General features: G+C 39.9%; 1 protein-coding gene across 10 annotated transcripts in view; it reads right to left on the bottom strand.

Moving 5' to 3' along the window:
• Nucleotides 1-27,980, bottom strand: part of Larp4B (La-related protein 4B) — a 143,504-nt gene that overhangs the window by 22,283 nt on the left and 93,241 nt on the right. For all 10 annotated transcript variants that reach the window (XM_065234558.1, XM_065234568.1, XM_065234559.1 and 7 more), the window contains 4 exons: nucleotides 21,244-21,952; nucleotides 11,378-11,627; nucleotides 11,174-11,314; nucleotides 10,782-11,105 (listed from right to left, as the gene is read on the bottom strand). In XM_065234558.1, the coding sequence (XP_065090630.1) occupies nucleotides 10,782-11,105; nucleotides 11,174-11,314; nucleotides 11,378-11,627; nucleotides 21,244-21,952 (1,424 nt within the window). The remainder of the gene's footprint in view (nucleotides 1-10,781; nucleotides 11,106-11,173; nucleotides 11,315-11,377; nucleotides 11,628-21,243; nucleotides 21,953-27,980) is intronic.

Genomic DNA, 27,980 nt, shown 5'->3' with positions numbered 1-27,980 from the left:
ATTTAAAATGTCTATTTCATATTTCGTTACGAATGCAAACAAATCAAAAGAAATCCTAGACAGAAGAGGACGGGATTAAATTTAGATCTATGCTCCAATCTTCGACGAAACTACTCGTCTATGTAATCGAGATTATACACTAAGATTATTTTACCGAAATCTGTGAAATTTTACCGAAATCTCAACAGCTAAACGTTAAACAGTTCGGTGATTTTTCACAAATATTCGTTGAAAAATCTCAGGAAATCTGTGAAAAATCAACGAACTGTTTACCGAACGTTCAGCTGTTGAGATTTCGGTAAAATTTCACAGATTTCGGTAAAATAATCTTAGTGTGTAGGCAATTTGTTCAATCCTATTCAGAGTTGCTTGATACATTCTATTTTTCTCCTTTCGAAGCATCCAAGGGAGTTTGACGGAGATCATTCCTGAAGCTGACAGCCACGGAAGGGAAGTGTAGCCGTTGGTCCCGGCCCATGTGTGTTGAATGGATGTCCTTCGGTGATTGGCACTAGATTGCCGAACAGAGACCGACGTTAAATAAAGGAAAGAAAAAAAAAGAAGAAGAAGAAGTTGATAGCACAACGATCGCAAAGTCTTGTCCGAATCCTGGTCGAAGATCTCTCCACTATAGGTGTGTCAAAACCAAGGTAGCCACATAGGCTAGGAGGAAGGCTCTTTGGGTCATGAAACGGCTACCTAAAAACCACCCAGACAAGGAACCGGCTTCCGAGGTCTATCGGATTAAGAGAATTGGAAACCGACAGATCATCAGAGATGCCAAAAGGAGCAACTGGGTGGAATTCTTAGAGGGGATAAATGCCGATTAAACCGCGTCTCAACTCTGGCGTTGTGTCAACGCCTTGAATGGGATGAGGAAAGCCAGAGGGATGGCTCTCCGTCTTATCAATGGTATCTTTTGGGATCCACAAACCATCACAGGGGTTCTAGGAGACCACTTCACGTCACTGCCTGACTTCGATCAATACGAAACGATTTTCATCCGCCTGAACAACGCGTCCATGCAGTTTGATCAACATAGATCGCAGAGCTGAACCTGGCACTCAGCCGCTGCGCGTTGGGAAATCAACCGGCCCGAACGAAATCGGGTACCGTATGATCAGAAACCAAACCGCCTGAAACCAATGTTGAGCATACTAAACAAAATCTGGACGAACGACATCATACACTCGGAGTGGACCCATAGCTTGGTGGTCACCATCCTTACACACGAGGAGACGATCTTCATACCGAAAGACTTCCGGCCAATTTCGTTGACTTGCTTTACTTATAAAATCTTGAAGGGGTTGGTGCGTCAGCTAATCCTTTCAATCCCAGAAGGTTTTTGGTTGTTTTGGGATTCAAAAATGTATTTTTGAAGAAAGTGCTAGAACAAAATATGTTCCATGCATCATCCATACATTCCAATATTATCGAATTTGTTTGCAATTTGCAGTTTTTGTTTAAAATCAATAGTATGCTAATTGTTTTTTTTTTAATAGTTAATAAGTTGAATCCTCAAGAATACATATGGACGAGAATACTGAGCACACGGAGAAGCTTAAATAAGTGCTGACTATACAGGGTGTTTGGTTCCGGGTTTTACATATTTTCAGGGTAGATAGGGCTCCTAAAGTTATGAAAAAATCCCCATGGAACATAGGGTCGGAAATGACTGCTAAGTGAGTTATTCAACATTTTATGTTTTTTTGTATTGCCAACTTTGGTTAGCTATATTTTTTTAATCTTAATGTGGTTTTCTGATTTCAACATACCAAATGAAAGAATAAAGTCTTAGCTATCAATGCTTTCTAGAAAAGAACTCGATTAAAGTTAATTATCATACATTAAAATTGAAAAGTATGTTGAAAGTACCGAAAAAACTGGTGAAATTTCATACATTTTAGTGTTTTTAAGTTGAAAATTTTCATTTCTGTTTATTTAGTTGTTCTACAAAACATTTTCCATGCAGTTCCCTAGATTTGTGCCTTTGGTAGTAACCTTGTAGGCTTTATGGTTTCTTCGTAATTATTGATTTAAAACAGCCAGAAAAACTTGTGACGTTTTCTTAAAATGCGCTATAGTCACCCTATTCGTTCGTACGTTCGGCTGTTGCAATGGACTACGCACATGAAAATTTGGTAGAATGTTATTGTAAATGTTTAGCTACATTCTTAACTTTTGATTACCGCACATCTCCTGCGCCGAAAGAAAACATAACTGCGGAGATGTTTCGCGGTATCGAATATTGCTCAGTCTCAGCAGAAAACACAACGAGAGACACCGAATCGGCGAATTCTGAGAGCGGAAGGGAGAGAAGTAGGTAGTGGTAATAAGTCGATGTCCTTTTTATTTCATAGCACTCGCAGCTCAGCTGCGGTGCTGTTTCAATGGAGGAGTGTGGAGCTCCGCTGCTTCTGTATACACACTTAGATTTTTTTTACTGGAGTTAATATTTTTACTGGATTTTTGGATTACTGACTCGGTTAAAATTCAAATAACTATTATTCGTAAAGATTGGATAAAATCGAAAATGTTTATTTTTCATCATTACACGGGGTTAACAGAAGTTAGTCTGTAAATTTTCGTAACACATTTTCTCAACTTTGAATTTTTCACAGATTTTTTAAATTTTACCAAAGAGTTCCGCAATTCAAAAACTCGGTAAAAATTACTGACTCGATAAGCGTGTACTGATGTATGGTTGGTGAAGAGGCTAGCATGTGGAGTGTATTCTCGGGCTAGTGAATGCCACCCATCCCCACTTATAATTCAGATATACACTATTTATTCATTTCTGTTTGATATGTGTACAAAGTTTGCAAACAGAAATGAGCATTGAAGTGTAGTTACCAATTTTCCAAGTCATAGACTTCAGATAACTGTTCAAAGTCCCAGATTTTTCATAACGGTATCATGAAAAAAACCAAAGACCACTATGACAAACGTGATCGTGAACTTCGAGTTTTCTAGGGAGTTAATCTCGGGCACTATTGTGATTTCAGGCACTAAATTGTCATCACAGTTTTGTTATTGTATGTTTTCCGGTAGCAGATAATGGACTCCTGGAAAAAGTGAAGTGGAACCAGAGCCAGAGGTTCTGGATCGTATCACCTTAAAACAATTTCTATGTAAAGATCCCTTCAGACCGATCACTTTTGTCATAGTGGTCTTTGGTTTCTTGTTCATGATTCCGTTATAAAAAATCTGGGACTTTGAACAGTTATCTGAAGTCTATGACTTGGAAAATTAGTAACTACACTGTAATGCTAATTTCTGTTTGTAAACTTTGAAAACATATCAAACAGAAATGAATAAATTGAAACTAATGTTCTGCCCGACAACAACTCAGCAGCACGAGACTCCTTGAACTGTGTCTCAGAGTCGGCGCACTACTGGGCAAACTGGAGGGGCTACACGGCACTCAAGCTTTCAATTAAACTGAAACACAACGCGGATCAATTTAAACACTGTATTTCTCCAATTACCGATTGTGTGGTGTTGTGTTCGATTTTCTTGGCACATACCCTTGATGACGATGGCGACTACGACGACTGCAGACCAGCGAGGGCTCGCTGTGGTTCCGGAAAGATCCTTAAAGGCCGACCTTGTCAGCAAGATGGCGGTACCACCGCTCGGTGAAATTCCGGTACAATTCCTACAATGGCGGACGAAGCGAGGCTGACCGAACGTCGGCCGTTGTGCGATGGCGGGTTGGTTTTACCGGGCTGGTATAGCGGTTTGTGGAGATGGTTTCGATGCTCAGGCGCTTCCTTCTGACGAAGCCGGTCGACGACGGCAAGGCCGCCCTCTGTCGAACCGGGAAGGGAAATTCTCCTTGGTGTTTAGGGCCTTCAGCCCGAGAACGATGTCCTTTACGGTTAGGTCAAGGTAACTAAATGTCACCTAGACCGTAGCGTGCAATGGCGGTCCTTGACTCGCCAACCAGAAAACCATTTGATTGGTTGAAAAGAAAGGTCCTGAATCAGCTGAATTGGTGATTTCCACTGCACCTTGATTCACTACTCGCACTGTTTTCTGTTAACATGTATTCCACAGACACTTCTGGTCTACACGCTTGCCTGAGATAAAGTGAACGATGGCCGTTCTCTAAGCATCGCAGAACCCTTCAGCTCATCACCCGTGACCCCGTGTCACCATTTTGCCGCGGCCATGCGCGCCTTATTCAGCAGTCGGCCGTTAAGCATGGCCGTATCGTCTGCCCAGTGGGTTTCGCCGCAAGTGTTACACAAATTTATTTGAATGCTCGATCACATGGTGCATATTTAAAATATTGTATTGAACCTTTGTAACAGAACGGTTACAAAATAGTGTATTACTGAATTATAAGTGGGGATGGGTGGCATTCACTAGCCCGAGAATACCCTACACATGCTAGCCTCTTCACTAACCATACATCAGTAGGGTAACTGATGATGGTTGGACCTATTTAGGCCGGTTTCACATGACGTCAACATTCATGTCGTATTTTTTCATGAATTCAACATATCATTATGAAAAATGCGTGATTAGGGGAAATATCTATCTTTTTTGTTTCTAATAATAACATAAAAAGTTTAATATTATGAACAAATGATTTTATGAAACGTTTTTATTCAGCAAAGAATTATGATGTTGGTTGGACTTATACTGATCTTGGTTGGAACTAAAAAATGATGATGGTTGGCCTTTTTTTTGCAAATGCTAGTTAAGCCCATATTTGTTTAAAAACTTTGTTAAGAGCTTATTGGTATCATGAAAAAAAAACCCTTTTTATACAGTTTTTATGAATTTGTTATTCAAAAAAATCAAGAAATTTGAGTTTGACTTCGTTTTTAAAAAAATTTCCACGCATTAGCTTTTCATCATGGCTCATTTTCTCGGAAATCATTGACCCGATTTGAAAATATTTTAACGTCAAACTATAGGTATTGTGACCCCATTGAAAGCAATTGCATATTTTTGGAATCGGTCAACTGGTTCCGGAGATATGGCTGGAACAAGTTCCAGGGTATAACCTATCATGCGACACTTCACATTACTTCCAAATTCGATAACAAGATCAATAACAAAATTGTGTGCCTTGGACCACATTGGCCACTTCCGGGCATGTTCTAAGTGCCACCGGGGAATTTAGGGGCTAAAAATACAGAATATCAGAACTTAATTCCGGTTTTATAGTTTTTTTTCTCCTAGGAGTTTTTTTCGGAAATAAGTTTCAGTTAGCAAATTTTATTTCAAGTGAATTCACACACAGAAGGTGTATGAGAAGTGCTTAATGTAAATTCATATTAACAGATTCTTTCGGCGCTTTCGTGGTAGTTCGGAAATCGGTGGTTACCCTTTCAGCCAACCTGACGATGGAATTCCTCCTTTAAATTTACGCCCAACTAGTGACGCAAGGTATTTAGCAGTTTCCAAGATCTTTTTGGTGGGACTGCCAGAAGCAGCGCACATACAAACCCAATCCCCTAGCTGGTTCTCCAAATCAACACTCAGCACTATTTCCCTTCGATATTTCTTGCCGTGGCTTTCCTTAATTATTGCGTGAAGTGTCGTTTTCGGAATATTGTACCTTTTCTGTGCCTGATACGCGGTAAGTGATTTATTTCTTACTAAAAGAACAGTCTCTTGAAGATTTTCGACCGTATCACTCTTTTCTTTAGCCTTTTTTTTCAATCCAAGAAACTGATCACTCGGCCAAAACGAAATCGAATTTCAAATCAGCTGCGCATGAAGGATGTAGACAAACCGAAGCGCACCTAGCGGCCGTCTTAGTAAACACATAGGTCCAACCATCATCATGCGTAGGTCCAACCATGATCATATTTATCTATTCGAATTTCGTCAATTATTCAAACATTTTAGTGAAACCAATGGATAAATGGCGAACTAACGTGTTGTTTACACCTTAAAGCAGTATTTTACTGCATGAAAATAAAAATAAATGTAAAAAATATTCCTTTTTTGTATGTTTGAAAATAAGGCATGATGACGAGCTAATGCGTGGAAAGTGAACTGTTTTGAAAACACATTGAAACTCAACTATTTTGAAGTTTTTTCAATAAAACACCCATGCAAATTGAAGAAAAAGAGTTTTTTATGATAGTGAATTGAACTTTGAAAATAAAAAATTAGCGGAGATTGACTAAACTAGCGATTGAAAAAATAGGTCCAACCATCATCAGTTTTTGGATAGGTCCAACTAGAATCAATTACCCTACACACTTATCGAGTCAGTAATTTTTACCGAGTTTTTGAATTGCGGAACTCTTTGGTAAAATTTAAAAAATCTGTGAAAAATTCAAAGTTGAGAAAATGTGTTACGAAAATTTACAGACTAACTTCTGTTAACCCCGTGTAATGATGAAAAATAAACATTTTCGATTTTATCCAATCTTTACGAATAATAGTTATTTGAATTTTAACCGAGTCAGTAATCCAAAAATCCAGTAAAAATATTAACTCCAGTAAAAAAAATCTAAGTGTGTATACAGAAGCAGCGGAGCTCCACACTCCTCCATTGAAACAGCACCGCAGCTGAGCTGCGAGTGCTATGAAATAAAAAGGACATCGACTTATTACCACTACCTACTTCTCTCCCTTCCGCTCTCAGAATTCGCCGATTCGGTGTCTCTCGTTGTGTTTTCTGCTGAGACTGAGCAATATTCGATACCGCGAAACATCTCCGCAGTTATGTTTTCTTTCGGCGCAGGAGATGTGCGGTAATCAAAAGTTAAGAATGTAGCTAAACATTTACAATAACATTCTACCAAATTTTCATGTGCGTAGTCCATTGCAACAGCCGAACGTACGAACGAATAGGGTGACTATAGCGCATTTTAAGAAAACGTCACAAGTTTTTCTGGCTGTTTTAAATCAATAATTACGAAGAAACCATAAAGCCTACAAGGTTACTACCAAAGGCACAAATCTAGGGAACTGCATGGAAAATGTTTTGTAGAACAACTAAATAAACAGAAATGAAAATTTTCAACTTAAAAACACTAAAATGTATGAAATTTCACCAGTTTTTTCGGTACTTTCAACATACTTTTCAATTTTAATGTATGATAATTAACTTTAATCGAGTTCTTTTCTAGAAAGCATTGATAGCTAAGACTTTATTCTTTCATTTGGTATGTTGAAATCAGAAAACCACATTAAGATTAAAAAAATATAGCCAACCAAAGTTGGCAATACAAAAAAACATAAAATGTTGAATAACTCACTTAGGAGTCATTTCCGACCCTATGTTCCATGGGGATTTTTTCATAACTTTAGGAGCCCTATCTACCCTGAAAATATGTAAAACCCGGAACCAAACACCCTGTATAATGATAGATTGGTAAACATGAGACGGACCAAAAATGGTGGATCACCTGTGCTACCATGGGAAGGAGAGGGTTATACGATTTTTTTGAGAACCGGCCGGACGCCTTCAGACCTGTTCATGGAACCGCGTCCCTGGACCTAGCAAACGCGTATAACCGTGCTTGGACACCCCGGTCATCCATCAGTTAGACGATTGGGGGCTGCTTGGCCACATTCTGCATACTGCTCCTTAATTCGAGCGGAAGCTACAGGAATCCTTCGTTAAGCTTTGAAGCTTCGGGGCTTCTTTTCCAAAGGAGATTTACATGGTTGAATGGTCTCCCACATATGCCCGTCTATTACAACCAGCCATCAAATGTGATGGTACCGCAATACCTTTCCGAAAGACGATCACAATACTTGGACCGGACGGTTAAGCTGCGTTCTTCATTTTAACAATGTAAGGAACAGCTGTTGCACCAAGACTTAGCTCCGGAAGCTTCCCAGTCCTCATCGTAGTAACAACAGGAACATTCTCCTTAGGGTTGCAAAAGCCATCGTCAACACTAAAATCTTCTATGGAATTGAGATCTTCTGTACCGCTAGCGACCTCTTCACCGCGCGGCTAGGTTCTACCTATAATCAAGCCATCCGTATTGTAGGTTGGGCTTCTACCGCCCTATTCTGCGTGTTGTGTTGAATTCAGTACCGAGTAGCTGGGACCCTAATGAGTAGAACAATATGCTATCTGGAGAAGACTGCTGGGAGCGAAGAAATCTGTCTCCTCAGCAGTGCTGACATTCGTCGTTGTCATTGACAGACTTTTGCGCGATATTGACAAAATTGTTCTTCACATAGTCACTGACAGACTTGATCTTAAAAAAAAACCTACGTTAAAATCTCTTTCATTTTTTCGTCAATGACAATGATTCACTTGGTAACAAAAAGTGTACTTGTTCACATTAACGGCTCCATGTAATCGTGTTGCTCACGTCATTTAATTTTGTTACAAATTTAGTTACTAAAACAATCTACTTGGGGGACTGTATTTTCGTCACTGACAGCACCAGTCACAGTAAAGGCAAACCATGTCAATTGTCAAAGCTCAAATGAGTGACCAAAGCAGAATTGTCAATATCACCGTGTATTGTCGAGATTTTGCAGCACTGCTCCTCAGTGTCGAGGCTCCACTAGACCGGAGCTAGGTGATGGGTAGAGCCAAACCTCCACGTTGACCTCTCAGTTGCTAGACGATTCCAGGCCGGTAACAATTCGCGGGAAATGCACGGATATGTGACAGAGCTGCTCAGAACGAAACACACCGATCGTCATCACAGACATACGGATGGTTCAAATGCCGCGGGAGGAATCGGCTTCGGATTTGCAGATCCCACTGCCCGTATTTTCTTGTGACTTCCGGACCAGTGCTTCATGTTCTCTGAGGAAAGTGGAGCAATCTTCTACACCGGTACCATGCACGACAGCAAACTGCGTTGTATTCTTCCAGACTCTGCAAGTGTTCTAACAGCGAGACAAGGGATCCAAATGAAATCTCCGTCGAACACTACCTTCCTATGGATACCCGGGCACTGTAAAATCCGGGGGAATTGTGAAGCGGACCATCTTGCGACTACTAGTTGATCTGATATCAAGGTTTGGGTGAAGTTCATCTTTAGGAACGCTTGAGTCCAGAAATGGGCCACCAAAAGAGAACGTTCCTCCGAAAAGAAAAATTAAAGGGGAAACCACAAAGTGGCAGGATTCTCCAATCCTTTAGGACCACCTGATTTTTTTTTTGTCTCCGCTCTGGACATACTCAGATGATCCACTATATGGAGATTGCGGCGTCCTAAAGATCGTGACACTCGTGTCTATCTCAGCTCTGTAAAACTGTCTCACTCTCTGAGTTTCATTTTCATTGTAAGGAATTCCATCGATTTGGGAATAGTTAATTTCTTCACCTGCGCTTGACTCTTAAACCAGGTTTACCCATTTGGTTAAATCTGGTTAAGGCTTAAGCGCAGGTGGAGAAATCGGTCCTTGAATCATATTTTTAAGATGCCACATACTGGCAAATTCAAGTTTTGTAGATAGGCATGAAGTGCCTCCTCAGAAGGCCTGGAAAATCGTTCCGAAAATGTGGAGCTCTAGAGTAACCATGGGAAGTAAAGAATTAAGCCATCAACTACTTGTCGCCGAGGCCACTACGAAGAAAGACTTGACCAACATTTTTCACCTGAGAAAACCCCAACGATCTCGGGTAATGTTCTCCCTAGATTTAGGGCCGATTTCTTCACCTACGCTTAAACCTTCTTCTTCTTCTTGTTCGCATTTCAAGCTTATTGCTTAGCGCATATTAGCTTATTGCGTGCTCTCAACTTAGTGTTCTAAATGCACTTCCACAGTTATTAATTGAGAGCTTTCGATGCCAATACCAATGCATGAATTTGTATATTGTGTGGCAAGCACAATGATACTCTATGCCCAGGGAAGTCGAGAAACTTTCCAACCCGAAAGATTCCCTCGACCGGACCGGGAATCGAACCCGCCGCCTCCGGCTTGGTAATACCGTGCCTTTACTGACTAGGATATGAGGCCCCCTTATACCAGGTTTAATCATGTGGGCAAACCTGGTTTAAGAGTTAAGCGCAGGTCAATAAATTGGCCCCTAGTGCCGCAAAGTCACTTTCACTCACACAAAACGATCTACAATTGTTTACCATTTTTCGTTCATACAATTGACAGTGGGACAGTGTACCCGGTAGCGTGGCCAAAACCGCTAGCGCCGTGGATATGCATAATATAGATTTGCAGTCTTGGACAAAGTTGCTCAAATGCTCAGTTTATTAGGGTCAACTTTTTGGTGGTTCCTAATTGGTTCGTATTCCTGCCGCATAGATGGCGCTCGAATCTATCTGTTAAGCGGGGGGGGGGGGGGTCCTAGAAAGATTGTTTCTTCGGCAAAGTTGTGCATTTTATAGTTCTGAGAAATGCTGTCGAAGACAAGACCTGTGACTCACCTAAAGTGAGATTTCGGCTTCCAAAAATTTCCTCAAGAAAATAATTATCACAATTGTTTTACGTTGTTAGCTCAGATGAAGTGTAAGCATAAGGGGCTGTTCATAAACTACGTAGACATTTTTTTTGATTATTGACAATTGTCCATACAAAATTTTTAAAATTTGTTTGGGCCGTGCATAATTGTCAACCCCCCTCTTAAACTTTTCCCAATTATCATAAATTTTGAGACAGCCCATACATTTTTATAAAGGTATCCTTGTATGACACTTTGTTCAAAATATAGATGCGAATGCCACCTATGCGGCAGGAATACGAACTAATCAGACATCTGACTCTTTGTAAAATAAACAACTTTGTCGAAGTCTGCTAATCTGTAGGATCCATACCCACGAGGTTTTGGTTTTGGATTGTTGCCCCACTGGGCGGAAGGTACGGGCGATACTTACAAACATGTGAACTGGTGCATTGTACGTTGGCACGGCGGTTCCCTGCGGTATCGCACTCGGGTTCGGCTGCAGTGTAATGTACCGCTGCTGGCCGGGAAAGGCAGCTGCGGCTTGCACGGGATCGTAGACGGCGGCCGCTGCTGCAGCTGCGGCGGCGGCAGCAGCAGCGGCTGCAGAAGCACCGCCAGCACCCGGCGGAACAGCCACCGCGGCACCGGTTGGCGGTGGCGGTGTCGTTCGGAAGCCATTCTTCAGCGGTACTCCGGCAGCCAGCGGAAGCCTGTTCATTGGTTTGGCCTTTATTCGAGCCATGATTGGTTTTCCCTGTTGGCAAGATTGGGGTGTGAATTTTTAAGTACACAAATTACGCCATACTGCAACGAGCAACTCACCTGAAATTCCTTAACATCTTCCCGCAGATACCGGAACGCACGCTGTGCATCATCGTCCGATTCGAACGTAATGTACCAGGAATTGTTGTGAGCAAATTCGCACGAGATGAAGCGTGGACAGTTTTCACCTTGGAATATGTTCTGCAATTGTTCAAACCTTGATTAGCATCCATCAACCGTACACCACAGCTCCCCAGAACTTACCTTGACTTCCTCGATCGGCGTGTTGTCCGGTATCTCGCGTAAGATAACAATGCAACGCTTGTGGTTCGGTCGCACCTTGAGGCCCTCTTCGTCCACCTGCACGTTAGGCGATTCGCGCATCACATCCGTGATGAGCTTGATGTCCTTGGTGAGCTTCTTCACCAGGTTGAAGTTGGCCACCGTCCAGATCGGCACGTACTGATCGTTGTCCATCTGGGATATCAGATATGTGTCGTTGGCTAGATTTTCTCTGTAGGAGACGAGAAAAGATCAGGTTAGTAAATGGACGTAAATGAATTCAATTGCTAATGCATGATTTGATTCCAAATCTTTGGGGAGAGCCACCAGCCGCGTGACGGCCATGGGACGGGCAAGAAATATCTGGTTTCAACCGCAGGCAACTACAATGTCGTTCAGCTATTAACCACAATTTGCTTGCAGTTGCCGTCTCAACGACGACGACGGCGACAACGGCAGCGCACTTGTCGTCGTGGGAACGCGCAAATCAGCTTATTGATGAGGAAACGCAATTTAAATGAGACGATTTCACGATCGTTGCGATCGTACGATCGTGGAGTGTCTTAAAGTGTTGCAGACAGTACAGTGGTGGTTTGATTTTGCGGTCGAATTGGAGCATTGGTGCCTGATCCTGTTAGACTGGTTTTAAAATTAAGGCAAACCCGTGTAATACCCTCATGCGACACGTCAAATCACATGAGAATTCAAAAATAAGTTCAATGGAAATCATACTGAGCAGTCACGATGACATTACCCGCTCAGGACGCCCACGGTGAAGTGGTCAGTGGTCTAGGAGCAATCAAAATTAGTAAGAAGGATTAAAACTCACCGTCAGTATTCATATTTTTAAAGATTCTTAATATTAATAAATTTACTCTCCACAAAACACCCTTAAATGATTTACTGAATTTCCTCCCCAAATTGTTGTTTCATATTCCGTTAAACATAAACCCCTATTGATTTTAAATTACCACAATCTCGCCGGGCACGGTTCTCAAGAGGCACGATATATAGCTACACACACGGGTGCACCCAATTACCTACCAGTCGTTTCTCTTTATCGGCTCCATGAACTAACCAGACCGAACTTGACTAAACATCGCCGAACCGGCAATCATTATTAACTTCGGATAATAGCGATGTATGATGCGTTGTTCAAGCGCGGCTCTTGTAATGTTAAATTATATGGTACTACGCTCCATTCTGGCATTATTATGTAACCCTCCTCCCTCCAATATCGGATCGAAGAAAGAGACGAAAAAGTTTCCTCCTAGTGCCACACTGCCGGTCCAAGGTTGCGCTGTCACCTACTGGATGAAAGAGAACCGAAGACAACAACCGGAGAGAACATGAGCATAAATATAGTGCATGGATGCCCCCCGAAAAGGTGATAATTTCGGCAGTTAAAGCAACTATATATTAAATTTTTATTCATACAATTTAAGCATGACGGGTGCGATCGTATGAATTGTGCTTTCATTTGTGAGCACTTCCGTTAGAAGATTCCAATTTTGATTGTGCCACGTTTGACCTAAGACCGTTTGGCATAATGGACGTTTGGCATAATCATTTAACATATTAACATACATATTGACTCTCAACATCAAAAACAGTCGAACTCGAAAGAAGCTTCAGAAATTCTTCACAATTTTTTTATATTCAAAATTGTATGCATTATGCCAAACGACTTTAGACCAAACGCCCTACCATCGCCAATTTTCAAAGTGAAAACTTGAACATAGAGCGATTCCAGGCCAAATAGTAAAAAAATATGATTTTTTGACTGGAACTTCTCCATAATTGTATGTTTGTGCTTAAATTCTTGGATCTTGTATTTTTGATTACAAAATTGCGACTTTGACATTTTTTATTAAATTGTTGCACAAAAATGTCACCTCTGAGACAAAGCTTTAAAGAAAAATAAAGTCTTTCTAGCAAAAATACACACGGTAATTTTTGTTTTGTAATTTTGAGTAAATTCCCAAAAAAGTGTTAAAACTTAAATATTTCTTAAAATGTCCTTGTTCCAAGTTTATACTTAAAAAAAGCAAGTTTTTCGAACATTGGACACTTGAAATTGACCAAAATTTCGGGTTTTAACTTTTGGTATGTGTTTACTGTGTGTTGTAGTGACAAGGAAGCAAATAAACTCGAACCCCAAAATAGAAGCACAAGCCAAAATAGATCCCCTAACCCTATCAATTATCAATATCTTTTAGCTAGTCTGGCATGGCATCGACAGCCCCAATCAATGCAATATGGTGGTGGAAGTTATTTGCCATTGGATCACCGCATCACTTCATCGGTGGTAATCGCTTTCGACAGGTAGCAATTTCCTTAGTTTCCTAAGCACACTTATAGAACTCTGACTTGGCAGCGATGAAACAAGCTCGGGTGTGGAGCTAACTAAGTTGTCTAATCTTTTGCTTGCTTATTACTGAGGAATGTGCCACCACTCTGAGATGGTATGTGTCCTATGTGTGTAATGATAGTGTTACTAGCTGTTCCCGGAGGCAATGTGCGGCCGGAGAATGGTAGCTACTAATGTACCATTTAACAAATTTTGTTTTCATCTGCATATAATGCAAACGAATTGGCTGCGGATAAGGTGCTAGCCTTGTAATGGTTAACAATCTTGTTCGATCGATGTATATGTAGATACACTGAAAAAAGTTTTCACTTAGTTTCTATTAGGAACGCACATAATATTTTTCCATTAACAAAAATAATTATTTTTATCTGAATATCACGTAGCATAAGAAATTCTATATGAGAAATCATATAGATTTCATTGGACACATAAAGTTCATGTGATTTAGTGGTGCAATTTCCAATAATGGGACCACATGTAAGTTATGTGAAATTCAAATGGATATTTTCCACTGGTTATGTGAATTATTTTATGAGTGTACATATCTAGATAGAGCTGGAATTAGGCCGTATCAGCTTTTGTAAACAATAACTTCTATCGATAATTTCTAGGAATTCAAGGCACGTTTCCATTGGATATGTGATTTATTCTTTGAGTGTAGATTAATGGTGGTCGGCTTGCATGCCGCGTACAGTAAACAGGGATATACAGGGGATACTCAAAATAACTAGGATAGGCATATTTTTGGTCAACTTTGCAGTATTGTAACTTCGTCAGATATGGTCCGATTCTGATGGAGGGTTCTGAACAGGGTGCCTTCCATTCATTTTGACTAAAAAATGTTTTAAGAAATTATGGCATAATAAGATATTATGAAAATATTTTGATTATGTCAACAACAAGAAAAGATTGTTAAGTTTGTGTTTGACACATAATACCTGCCAATTTTGCTACATGAGAGTCGCAATAAGCGATTTTATAATTTATCTCACCCACTCTTCGCTCTTCACTCTTCGCGAAGAGGCGATCAGAAAAACGCTCATTATGACTCTGTCAAAGCTAAATTTGCAGATTTGATGTGCGAAACACAAACTTTACAATCTTTTCTTATTACTTACATATACAAAATATCATCATAATATCCTATTATTCCATAATTTCATAAAACATTTTTTTAGTCAAAATGAATGGAAGGCACCCTGGTTCTGAATGCGGGCAGATATTTTAATCACTCAAAACATGCCGTGCGACAGCTCATTCTGCATGGTTTTTCGTCAATAGGCTTTCGATAGACTTTCAATGCATCATCATTGGCTGCTTTCAGAACCTCCGGGATGCCCCCGTGGAAACCTGTAGCAGGGGACAATTCCATTTTTACACCAAAACATGCCGTGCTACGATAGCTCATTCTTTACGTTTTTTCGTGAATAGGCTTTCCATAAACTTTAAATGGATCATTGACCTCATTGGCCGCTCTCGGAATCTCGGGGTACCTCCGAGGAAACCTGTAGCAGGGGTAAATGTATTTTACACCAAAATATGCCGTGCGACAGCTCTTTCTTTATGCTTTACCATTAGTTGGCTTTTGATAGACTTTAAATGAACCAGTGACCGCATTGGCCACTCTTGGAACCATAGGGATGCCCCCGGGGGTACCTGTAGCAAGGGACAACAGCAAGTTTAATCAATGCATGCCGTGCGACAGCTCTTTCTTTCTTCATGGTTTTTCATCAAGAGACTTTCTATAAATTTCAAATGGATCTTTGGCCACATTGGCCGCTCTCAGAACCTCTGGGATGTTTCCGAGGGAACCTGTAGCAGGGGATAATTCCGTTTATGCACCAAAACATGTCCTGCGGGAGCTCATTCTTAATATTTTTTTCATTATTAGGGTTTCCATAAACATTAAATGAACCATTGACCACATTGGTCGCTCTCGGAACCACGGGATACCACCCGGGAACCTATAGCAGGGGCCAATCACATTTTTACACCAAAACAAGTCGTGCGACAGCTCTTTCTTCATGATTTTTCATGATTAGGCTTCCGAAAGACTTTAAATGGATCAGTGTCCACATTGGCCACTCTTGTAACCACAAGGATGCTCCCAGGGGAGCCTGTAGCAGGGTACAATTATTGCGTGTTTACACCAAAACATGCCGTGCGACAGCTCTTTCTTCACGTTTTTTTTTTTCACAAATAAACTTTCCATAAACTTCAAATGGATCATTGACCACATTGGCCGCACTCGGACATGTTTACACCAAAACATGCCGTGCGGCATCTTTTTCTTCTTGGTTTTTCGTCAATAGGCTTTCTATATATTTGAACGATCATTGAGGCTGCTCTCGAAACCACGGGCAGTTTTCAAAGATCTCCACAACAAACATGATGCTAAAAATTTTTTTTGCAGTCGTTCAAGGTCAATCGCTAGAAGCCTGTGACGGTGGAGTAGTGGCAAGCGTGACTACTTTATCTCCCCCCAATGGGTCTGGATTCAACCCCAGCCGAGGTCGGTGGGATTTTACTGAGGCTCATATCTCTGGTCACGTCTTTCTTCTGTCTACGACTGGCACTAGATTGCGAAACAGAGACAGACGTTAAATAAACGAATTAAGAATAAGAAGAATAAGACAATCGCCAGAATCTGGATGAAATAACCAAAGTTGAAACGTATTCAGATGGAATGCATAACCCTGATCAGTTCTTCATAAACATGATGAAGAAAACCTCCACATACGTCACCGGGCCATGCCGGTTAAAAATCAGTGCGAAAACTAAGAAAGATCCCCGGACTCAAACCGATCAAATCTGACGGAGAAGAGCAACCAGGGTTGGTGTGTGCTTGCATGGAAGGTACCGAACGGGTACGACGCCACTGTGGTACTCTTTGCTAGTGTTGGTCAAGGTTCGGAGAAGGAAGAGCTGAAGGAAGTCACCCTGATGGACTTTCTGTGCAAGAATATCTTAAGATAAGTTAATATCTAAACAAAAAATAAATAATAATGTAAATATTTCTAGAGCCCACAGAGGTATAAAAATCGGTGGCTTTTCCTTAACCTCAATCTACCTGTGCACCAGCCCTCGAAACATAAACAATTATCAAAATATTGCTTGCAATGGATAGATATCGAGTAAACTAGAAGATTAAGTGTATTTTTCTACCGATTCGAGTATGAATATGGCATTAAATCCGGTTATGAAAGTTGGTGCACAGGTAAAAAGTGAGGTTACGGGACGCCACTGATAAAAATACATTAAGGTACCAACCAAATTATCGTTTTTTTCCGGCTCAGTGGCCACCCTGCACATAGCAAGAAGATTGGAAACTCTTCAATTTTCTCAAAGGCTGTCCATATACCAGATGTACAGTACACTTTAGGAGGAGGGGGTCTTAAACTTCTCAAAAACTGTCCAAGTAGTATAAGGATAGCGCCTTATGTAGGCCAAAAGACATACTCAAGCTCACTATCTATTGCCCTAAGATTAAACTAGCGTTATAAGCATAAGTGTCCCAGGATTGAATAGAACATGGGCCAGCTATGCCTATCAGTGTCTGTTTCTATCATTTGCCAGCACAATCAAGGGAGTAGCGCTTCAACCCAGTGTAGATGAATTGCGTTTGTTTTGAAAATCTTTGCTGTCACGTACGAGCGAAATGAACAAATGAGTTCATTATACATCAACGAATGTTTGTTAATATTCATCAGTGCTTGATTATCCAACCCAAAATTGTCAAAATCAGAAGCGATCCTCAACCCCGTAACCTCGATTCCGGAAAAAAAACCATATTGAAGGATATTTGGTAGTATTTCCCAGTTTTCCTACAACCGGAAGCCGCCATATTGGATTGCAAGATGGCGTCTGACATTGATATCCGGTCTATATACGTCATCCCGATTATAAAAATAGTATTTCCCAGTTTTCCTACAAACGGAGGTCACCATCTTGGATTTCAAGATGGCATCTGACATTGATTTCCGGTCTCTAGACGTCACCACGATTCCGGAAATACCCATATCGAAGGGTATTTAACAGTATTTCCCAGTTTTTCTACAACCAGAAGCTGCCATATTGGATTTTAAGATGGCGTCTGACATTGATATCCAGTCTATATACGTCATCTCGATTCCGAAAAAAAAACCCATATTGAAGGGTATTTGCTAGTATTTCCCATTTTTCCTACAAAAGGAAGCCGCCATCTTGGATTTCAAGATGGCGTCAGACATTGATTTCCGATCTCTAGACGTCATCCCCCGATTCCGGAAATACCCATATTGAAGGGTATTTGACAGTATTTCATTTTTTTCTATAACCGGAAGCCGCCATATTGGATTTCAAGATGACGTTGGTCGTCGATTTCCGGTCTCCACGTCACCCCGATTCTGGAAATACCACCATTGCATAATACATCATTTGAATTCATAGTTGTTCTGTATTCAAAAACTGCTATTTCGATTTGACACTGCATAATTCTATTCATCAAATTCAAATTCTGTTTAGTTATTTGCCATCACTGGCAATTATGAATAATGCGCACCACGCACATAAACATACAACAGTATGAATTCAAAACATCATGCTTGTGAACACGAACACCGGTACTGAAAATCAGAACCGCAACGTGTGCAGCGAACTGGTGAATACGGTGCGGTGTTGCTTGCAACTACCAAACCGAACCGACACCAACACCAAACACTCGGTACAATAGATAAGCACATTGGTTATGATTTAGAAATCCGTACCGGTGCTGTTGTTATACCAAAATTCAAATTCATTCAGGTAGTTGACCTATCTGTTAAGGTTGTCTTCATTTTCAGCTAAGTTGAGTGTAGAAGAAATTATTTTTATGATGCCTATAACGCCAGTAAAGCTCCAAACGAATTTTAAAACAATGATGACAGCTTCAAAATATTGGGTTTGTGCTCATTTTTTCATCCAGCGGTTTCACCTTTATCCTTACACCGAAAATAGTTTTCATGTATTTTCCATTGGAAACGCACATGATTTAATTAATGGAATTCATCTGAATTTCACATAACATTTATGCGATCACATGAATTTTAAATGATTTCAGTATTTCATTGGCATAATAATCGTGTGGTTTAGTGTTGGAGTTTGTAGCTATGTAATCACAGGAAAGCTATGTAAAATTCACATGGATTTCATTCATTAGATACGTAAAAAAAATTACTGTAGGACATCTGACAGTGTTGCCAGTCTTCTTGATATGTTGCTACAGGCTCTTGTTTTCGGATGGAGCTATAAGTTGTTTAAATTTATTAAATTGAATGTGAATAACACTTTACAAGATCAAATGTGTAATCTGATTTAAAACCTGGAACTATTGCTGCACACAATAAAAAATAATGTCTAATATCATATAACGCATTTTGCACCAGAATTCTGTGCAGAAATAATCCCTCGGATTTTTTTCGCTCATGCCAGTAAACATAAAAATTTAACATTCTCAATATAATATAGTGCTACATTTTACAGTGGGATATCATTTTAACATTTTAATGGTGATAGAAATTTATTATTTTTTTCTTTGCATGAGCGGAAAAATTCGGATGAATAGTTTCAGCGCAGGAGTTTAATTTGGTGCAAAATGCGCAATATCGAAAACTGTACATTTCACTCATGTCAAAAAAGTGGTGTAAATATACATTTAAGTGAACTAAAAATTGATGATTACACTACGCATGTTTGGCATACACAGTTTTGCTCACGAACTGCTCATTTGCTAATCACTTTTCACAGAGTTTACGAAACATAGTTCTGTTTGAAGCAGTCGATAGAATGGAGTTTAAGCTTGTTATAGATACGGTTAAAAGGAGACTTTAACTCTAGTAATACACTGTATTTGATTTTGCGTTGCATTGTAAAAATTCATTGGTGTTGATTCAAATGATAAGATTTACCTACTATTTGCATGTCTACAGTAAACTATGATCCTAATCTATCAATTACTTTAAAGATAACTAAATTAAATTTCAACAACTGAGTGGAAAGTTATTAACAAATGAGCAGTTAATGGGCACAACTGTGCACGCCAAGTATGACACTGCGTGTCATAATAATAGAAGCTGATTAAAACCGATGTAATAGACCAACAATTGAAATGGGCGGAACAACTAAACAACCAAAATGGCTTTAAACGTAAATTTCTAGACAATCAAAACAGTCCCACACAAACTAATGTCGTTTTCTTTTTTGCGGTGCTACACTGCCGTACACGTAAATATTTTAGGGTGTAGATATAGGATGCACCTTTGTTTACAAACAAATGATGTTGAGCTGACAAAGACTCGCGCTTATTCCTGCTTACACTACACCAGTGCTACACCGTAAAAACGAAAACGACATAACAATGCCTTTCGATAAAGGAAGTTTGCTCTATCAGATGCTGGTGTTAGATTGCTTGGATGTGTTTTGATTCTCGAGAAATTTGCGATAAAAGCCATTGTTTACGTTTGGCTATTCCATCTCTTTTAAATGTTCATCAAGGTATCTCGTTTATTTAGTTTGAAGTGATTTTCAAAGCTTATGGACACATTGATGTGCTATCATTCCTCCTCAAAATTAACCTAATTTCCATTTAAAACCCCTGAGATAACACCCTCAAACTGTATTGTTTTACTGGCGCCCCCTGCTACGTGTGCGGCAGTTCCTAATTAAGAGATCTCGATTATATCTCCAACAAATCCAGACAATTTGAAGGTTATATTAAATGGCATTCCGGGGCATGTCTAGTTAACTTCTTCTTCTTCTTCTTCTTCTTCTTCTTCTTCTTCTTCTTCTCCGCATTTCAAGCACTTCCACAGTTATTAATTGAGAGCTTTCGATGCCTGTACCACCATTTTTGCATTGGTATAATTGTGTGGCAAGGCCAATCAGTCGGAGACGAGCCAGCCAACGGCTGAAAGTCTCCTTAATAAAGATATAAAAAAAAGGCCAATCATACTTCTATGCACAGGGAAGTCGAGAAATTTTCCAACCCGAAAAATTCCTAGACCGGACCGGGAATTGAACCCAGCCACCTCCAGCATGGTCTTGCTTTGTAGCTGCGCCTTTACCGACTGAGCTAAGGGAGGTCCCTTGTCTAGTTAACTTTCAGGAGCTAACTAAAGAATGTCAATGAAAATCTTCTCTGTCTCGAGAATCTAATTAGCCATTCCGGAATTGGGGCTTATAAAAAAGATGACATAGCAAGATGATATTTAAGTCAAGCCTCTAATTCTTTCAGGTAAAATTAGAAAACAAAGCTGAGCACCTTCTGGACAAACCGAAAGAACCCCAGGTTTACCTAAGACCAGGGGACTTCCGGGGCAAGTACAAAGTCCGGGGGATTTTGAAGGAGAATCTAGAAAACCACGGACCTGGAATCACTCCATTCTGGATTCTGGAAATCCAGGATCTACAACGGGCGGAAATTCAAATACAAGACATGGCACATTGTTTCAGCAAAACTTACCTCGAAAAATAGTAATCGAGCTGCGTCTGTAGCTGCTGCTTCAGCTGCTCTAAAGGCATTCCATTGTTTTCGGTACTACTAGTATCACTGGTGCTGGTGGTGGCGTTGGCGGTAGGAGCGGCGGTTCCGCCGTTACCGCCACTGTTGACAATGCCAGCAGCAACGGGACCACCTGCGCCGCCGCTGCCCATTGTTGTCTGTGTGCTGCTGCTACTAACATTACTACTAATGTTGTTATTGTTGGTGCTGCCTGCAGTTAGACTGCTAGTTTGATTGCTACTAGTGCTGTTGTTGTTATTGTTTGTGGTAACCGTAGGATTAGACGAGGAAGTGATAGCAGCACTGCTGTTGTCCACCGCCATCGCTTGGGTGGCGTTCATTGTGTAGTAGTCACCTGCCGCCGGTTCGTTCGATAGCATCACGTTGCTACTATTACTACTGCTATTGTTTGTGTTATTGTTGTTGTTGCTGCTGCTCTGGTTCGAAGCGGTGGCGCCGCCATTCATGAGGGTGTAATCGGTGGCAACAGCTACGCCGGCAGGAACAACTGTCGCAGGAGCCATGGCAAGGTGTGTCGTCTGTGAAGGATGTGCCCCAACTAGCGTCAAACCGGCCATCCCACCGGTGATGATGGCTTCAGCACCTGTTGGATACACAGCGGTAGAAGTGGGCATTTTTCCAGCATCCCCATTCATCAACACGTAACCTCCTGCGAAGAGAAAAGAAAAATAACTAATTAGACGAATTTTGCACACGAGGTGTTTAATTATACCAATTGACCAATGTAGCAATTGTATGTAGCACTTGTTTTGAATATACGTCAAAAGTAAACAGATATTTAAAGCATTATTTTCGATAATTTAATTACTCTAACGACCCAAACCCCACAGAGACCAGGCACGTACGCTTAACAATACGATTAATTGCCATGAGGTGTGCATTTTTCGATCGAAAGTCGCTCTTAGTTTTCGAAAATTATCGCTACTCCGACCGAACAAGGGTGAAAGTTTGTTGTAGCCAGCAACATATGTGGAAGCCGGTACGTGCATGAGCGTCGACGAATCGGCAGACGGTAGCATTGAGATTAGTAGATAGCTAGTCGATATTCAGCATATTCTAATTCAAACGGTGTACAATACGAGCGCCAACGTGAATACTAGTGATAAGAAGTATAAATCTTTGTATTGATTCAAAACAATACAAATTGCCGCATCTAAATTAATTTATTTTATTATCCTGCGAATGTAGTACCGATGCGAAGGGAATGAATGAATAATGAAAGATAACATGTGTTAAAAGAAAACTTAAATCAAAGACAAAAGGTATATCCGTCTGAAATTTTGTTTTACTTCTTCTACAATGTATCTACATGTGTTACGTATGACCGTCAAAGCAAATTTTAAGCAACTCAATAAAGCAAGTTTTCCACAGGAAGTTAGGCCACGTTCTGACAAAAAAGACACACATATCAACAACTCTCACACACACACACACAAAAATCTCACAAAGTCCATTTCGACGTCGCTATATGTGAAGCCGTTTCCGAATCAAACCTCGCAGAGCTCCCAAGCAAAAACTCGTGAATACATCAAGCGTATTAGCATCCTTTCGCACATTTTCGCGTGGCGGCTAAAATTGCACTCGCCCCGATCATTGAGATTGATCAATGCTAATTTCTACTCCCGCGACATGGCAACAGTGACACGGTGGAACTTGAAATTAGCAACAACAAAAAAAACACACAAACACTCACTACACACACCAATCTCTTGCTGTTTAGCCCCGTGAATTGCTGATTCGAAGGACGAAAGAATGCCTAATGTCACGCATTTGCAGTTTACCACTTTTTGGAGAATGGAAAAATCCGCGACCGAGGAGATTGACAATTGACAGCTCACGAACCGAATGGATTTGGTTGCAACTCATTGCAATTCGATTGAAATTTCAGTTAGAAAATAGCAATAAAGATACTAAACAGCGATAAAAAGAGCTATTTGGAAGGTTTATTGGTGTTCAATCAATCGATTTATGATCGAATTTGAACTAATCAACCTATCACGTAATTTTGGTTATGACGAAGCACCGTAATCGCGTGCGTTGGTTAGCTTTGCTCTTCGGGTAAAGTGGCCTCTATACGGTCGACACCAACGATTAATTCGAGCTCACTCAAGTGGCACTGTGAATTGTAATTTGATATCCGATTAAGTGTGATTAAGGATGGGAACTTCCCATTGCTTATAGTTTATGGATAAAGAAGAAACTCGATTTTCGTGAATTAAGTCCGACCATGCTTTACGCTGTGCTAATATGGTCTAGTCGTTGCACTACCAGGAAAAAAGCACTTCAAAGGAAACAAAGTTCTGAAGATGATTTTGAAGTTGACTCCCTGGTACAGTACTACCGAAGTACATAGAATTTCGAATGTTGAGACTTTAGAACAAATGTCCAACAAAATAATTAATAATTTCAGGCAAAAATCGTTGCAATCCTCAATTACAATGATTAATTCCCTTTATACTGAGATAAGACTTAGTGTTAGTTTTAAGTATTAAGATGTAAATTGTTATACTGACATGCAGGTTTAAAAAAAACCTGTTTAAAATACTGAATTGCCAAGGCAGGAACAATGTAAAAACCAGTGGCGTTTCCTTAACCAGAATCTACCTGTGCACCAACTCTCAAAACATAAACAATTATCAAAAGATTGCTTGCAATGGATAGATATCGAGTAAACTAGAAGATTAAGTTGTATTTTCAACCGAATATGGCATTAAATCTGGTTTAGAAAGTTGAGGCACAGGTAAAAAGTGAGGTTACGGGACGCCACTGGTAAAATTATTTAGATATATATCATAACAATTAAGGCTGGTAAGTTACTGTAGTAGCTGGAGCACCTAGGTTAAAATGAAATGTTATTTATTTTGAATTTGGAACAAATAAAGAGTCAAAAAAAAAGAAGACAGTCCAGGTTAGACATGCGGATGTCAATTTGACGTATCCAAAAAAGCTGTCAACTACAGACGATATAGTAAACACAGACTGACGAAGACAAATCCAGCAAAGCCAAACGGACTGTCCAAATGTGGAACCAAACGGACAAACGTTTCGATTGTGGAGAGTATTGAAATCAACAAATCATCTGGACACAGATTTCATGCTTAGAAAATTATATGATTCTGGATTTAGAAAAAAAAACCTTTATGGTTCAGGGTGTATTTCGGAGGGGATTAAAAAGAAGATTAGGGAACGTGAGAACTGTTCAGGGTCCAACACTAGCATAAATATTTGAAATGTCGAACTTTGAAATTTAAAGTTGCGAACTTGATTTATTGATGATTACTGATTTGTTACAAGTTCTCAACATCAGTTAGGGGAAATGTTGGCTTCGGCAATACCTTAACCTATTATCGTCAGGGGGTAAACAAAGTCCTAGAGCACTCAAATTTGGCCAATAGTTGCTCTGAAACACAGTGTATCCACATGCGAAAATTGAGCACTCAAGAACGTTGTTTACCCCCTGACGATAATAGGTTAAGGTATTGCCGAAGCCAACTTTTCCCCTATTTTAACTTTGACATAAAGTAATGTTAACATGGGAGTCGATGCTGTGCCGGTTCGCCTCCAACCAATTCTGTTCTGGTCATAATTCTTCAAAATATGCTGCTATTAACAATGGAAAACTACATAAATCTGGAAGATTTCAAACTTCAACTGTTTGACTAGATGCGTCCAAAAACACTGCTTTGTTCAGCATAATACACGATAAATTAATTGTTTTTTTTAACACATGGATTTTTACTAAAAATTAAAAAAAACAATTACCGAGTATATTTTTCCTAGAAAGACCTTATTTTTCTCTACAACTTTGCCTCAGATGTCATTTCGATTAGAAGTGACGTTTTCATGCAACAATTAACACTCCGAACACGCTGTGTAACGACAAATTGGCAATGTTTCAAAAATCATTACTCTGCAATTTATCAATAGATTTTAAAAACATTGATACCAAAATATCATTGAAAGTCTTAAGAAATGGCGCCAAAAGAATTTAAATTTTTCAATTAAACACTCCGATTAATAGAAAAATTACAAGTAGGGGAAACGCTCCTATAGTTGCGGTACGTTAGAAGCGTTAGGTTCCTATAGTTGTGTACGGAGTCTCCATACACAACTATAGGAACCTAACGCTTCTAACGTACCGCAACTATAGGAGCGTTTACCCTACGCATTTTTTTTTAATTACAAGATCCAAAATGGTCGAATTTAGAACAAATGTAAATAATTGCCCATTACAAATAATTTCCTTGCAAATTGGAGAAGGCCGATTTTGATCGGTTTGTCATTTGGCGTGGAACTGCTAAATAATTCCATGGGAGTTGTGAAAAAATCTTCAAAGAGAATTCGTAGCTGATTCTGAGTAGAATTTATGGGGATCGTTAGGAGGATAGCAAGTGAATTTTAAGGATAATTCCAAGAGAACTTAGACGAAAATAGTTCTGAAGATAATCTCCAAAGGTATAGACTCAAGAGGATTCCTGACGACTAATATGATTAAAATGTTGAGAACATTTTCAAAGGAATTGAATATAAAAGATAATATAAAAGGAATTATATGGAGGACTCCAAGGAAATTCATAAGAGTTTCAAAGGGAATTCCAGGGGTTTTTTTTCTTGTGTGTATAAGGAGAATCCTACACGAAACTAAAATCAATTATTTTATTCATGTGTTTCACTTATACATTTTTGCCAAAACATCAACCTTATACGTTCCATAAGACAAACCACATAGGTCCTATAAGAATGCATAAAAGGTATGTGTGACCGCTTATACATTTCATTTGACACATGATCTTCATTAACTTTTTGCAAGGCGTCTGCTTATTAGTTGACTTATACATTTTATGAATAATCAACAATAGAAATTTGCCAAAAGGTATAAGGAGATTTCTATCCGTGTATGATGATTCTGAGCAAATTCCAAGGTAATTATTAACAAAAATGTTTTGATATTAAAGGGTGATACGGTCAAAATTTGGTCAAGGGAAAACGCGTGTAAATCGGTGAAATCGTTTATTTAAAAAATCAAATTAAATTTCTTTTTCAAGTTCAATTAGTATAAAATTCAGGAAAAATATTCAGTTAGGCTTCCGCTTTTCCAAATCCGAATTGCCGGGCCTTACGCTTGACCCCTGTCATCAGATTTTGTACAGCCACCTTGTCCACCTTCTTCGCCGCAGAAAGCCAGTTTGCCTTGAACTGCTGCTCGCCCTTAGCAGTTTTTTTGGTCTTCTTTAGGTTCCGCTTGACAATAGCCCAGTATTTCTCAATTGGGCGGAGCTCTGGCGTGTTGGGAGGGTTCTTGTCCTTGGGAACCACCTGCACGTTGTTGGCGGCGTACCACTCCATGGCCTTTTTACCGTAATGGCAAGATGCCAAATCCGGCCAAAACAGTACGGAACAACCGTGTTTCTTCAGGAAAGGCAGCAGACGTTTATTCAAACACTCTTTCACGTAAATTTCTTGGTTGACAGTCCCGGAAGCTATGAAAATGCTGCTTTTCAAGCCACAGGTACAGATGGCTTGCCAAACCAGATATTTCTTTGCGAACTTTGACAGTTTCATGTGCTTGAAAACATCTGCTACCTTTCCCCTTCCTTTTGCCGTATAAAACTCCTGTCCCGGAAGCTGCTTGTAGTCGGCTTTGACGTAGGTTTCGTCGTCCATTACCACGCAGTCAAACTTCGTCAACATCGTCGTGTACAGCCTCCGGGATCGCGCTTTGGCCGTCGTATTTTGTTTATCATCGCGATTTGGAGTCACTACCTTCTTGTAAGTCGATAGTCCGGCTCGTTTTTTGGCTCGATGCACGGTTGTAGACGATACACCCAGCTTATTTGCGGCATCTCGGAGAGAGAGGTTAGGGTTTCGCTTGAAACTACCGGCAACTCTCTTTGTCGTCTCAGCGGCTTCCGGTTTTCGATTTCACCCCGATCCAGACTTCCTGGCTGTCGACAAACGTTCCCCAAACACTTTAATTACATTTGTAACGGTTGATTTGGCAACTTTTAGCGATTTTGCCAACTTTGCGTGCGAGTAGCTCGGATTTTCGCGATGCGCGAGCAAAATTTTGATACGCTGCTCTTCTTGCTTGGACGGCATTTTGACAAAGGAAGAGTGAATTCCAAAATCAAAATAGGAGCAACATTCTACACACACACACCTTTAAAATGAGGGGTGTTCAGGTTTTTTAAATGCAAAATTGAAAGAAATACGTCAAGTTGATATTGACCAAATTTTGACCGTATCACCCTTTAGATATTAACCCATTTGAGAAAGCAACACATAATTTGACAAAATTGTAACCTTCGTGGATAAGAGACCATGGAAATTTCTGATGTTTAATTGTAATAACTTTAATAATAATTTGCTTCCAAAAAACATCATCAGTTATAGTAAATTTGTTCATTTTACATTTTAATAAACTTATAATTATCCCACCGAATTCTCGGATTTAAAAGGTTTACCGTTTGAAATCACAAAATTCATTCTCAAAATTCGAGTTTTTATTCGATTATCACCAAATTTTCAGCGAGTAAAAAGAAACGATTAAAGTTAGTTTTGGCATCATTCATTTTTTTTATTTCGCCTTTACATCCGAATTCGCGAACCTTGGCCTTAACCCCAGCCATAAGGTTTTGCACGATCTCAGAATCGACAGTTTTCTGTATATTAACCCA

Source organism: Ochlerotatus camptorhynchus, unplaced genomic scaffold (genome assembly GCF_037179485.1).
Source record: "Ochlerotatus camptorhynchus isolate MF236.1 unplaced genomic scaffold, CSIRO-AGI_Acam_v1.1 ptg000434l, whole genome shotgun sequence".
Lineage (NCBI taxonomy): Eukaryota > Metazoa > Arthropoda > Insecta > Diptera > Culicidae > Ochlerotatus > Ochlerotatus camptorhynchus.
The sequence above is the reverse complement of the archived record's forward strand: the minus strand, read 5'-3'. Positions and strand labels throughout refer to the sequence as shown.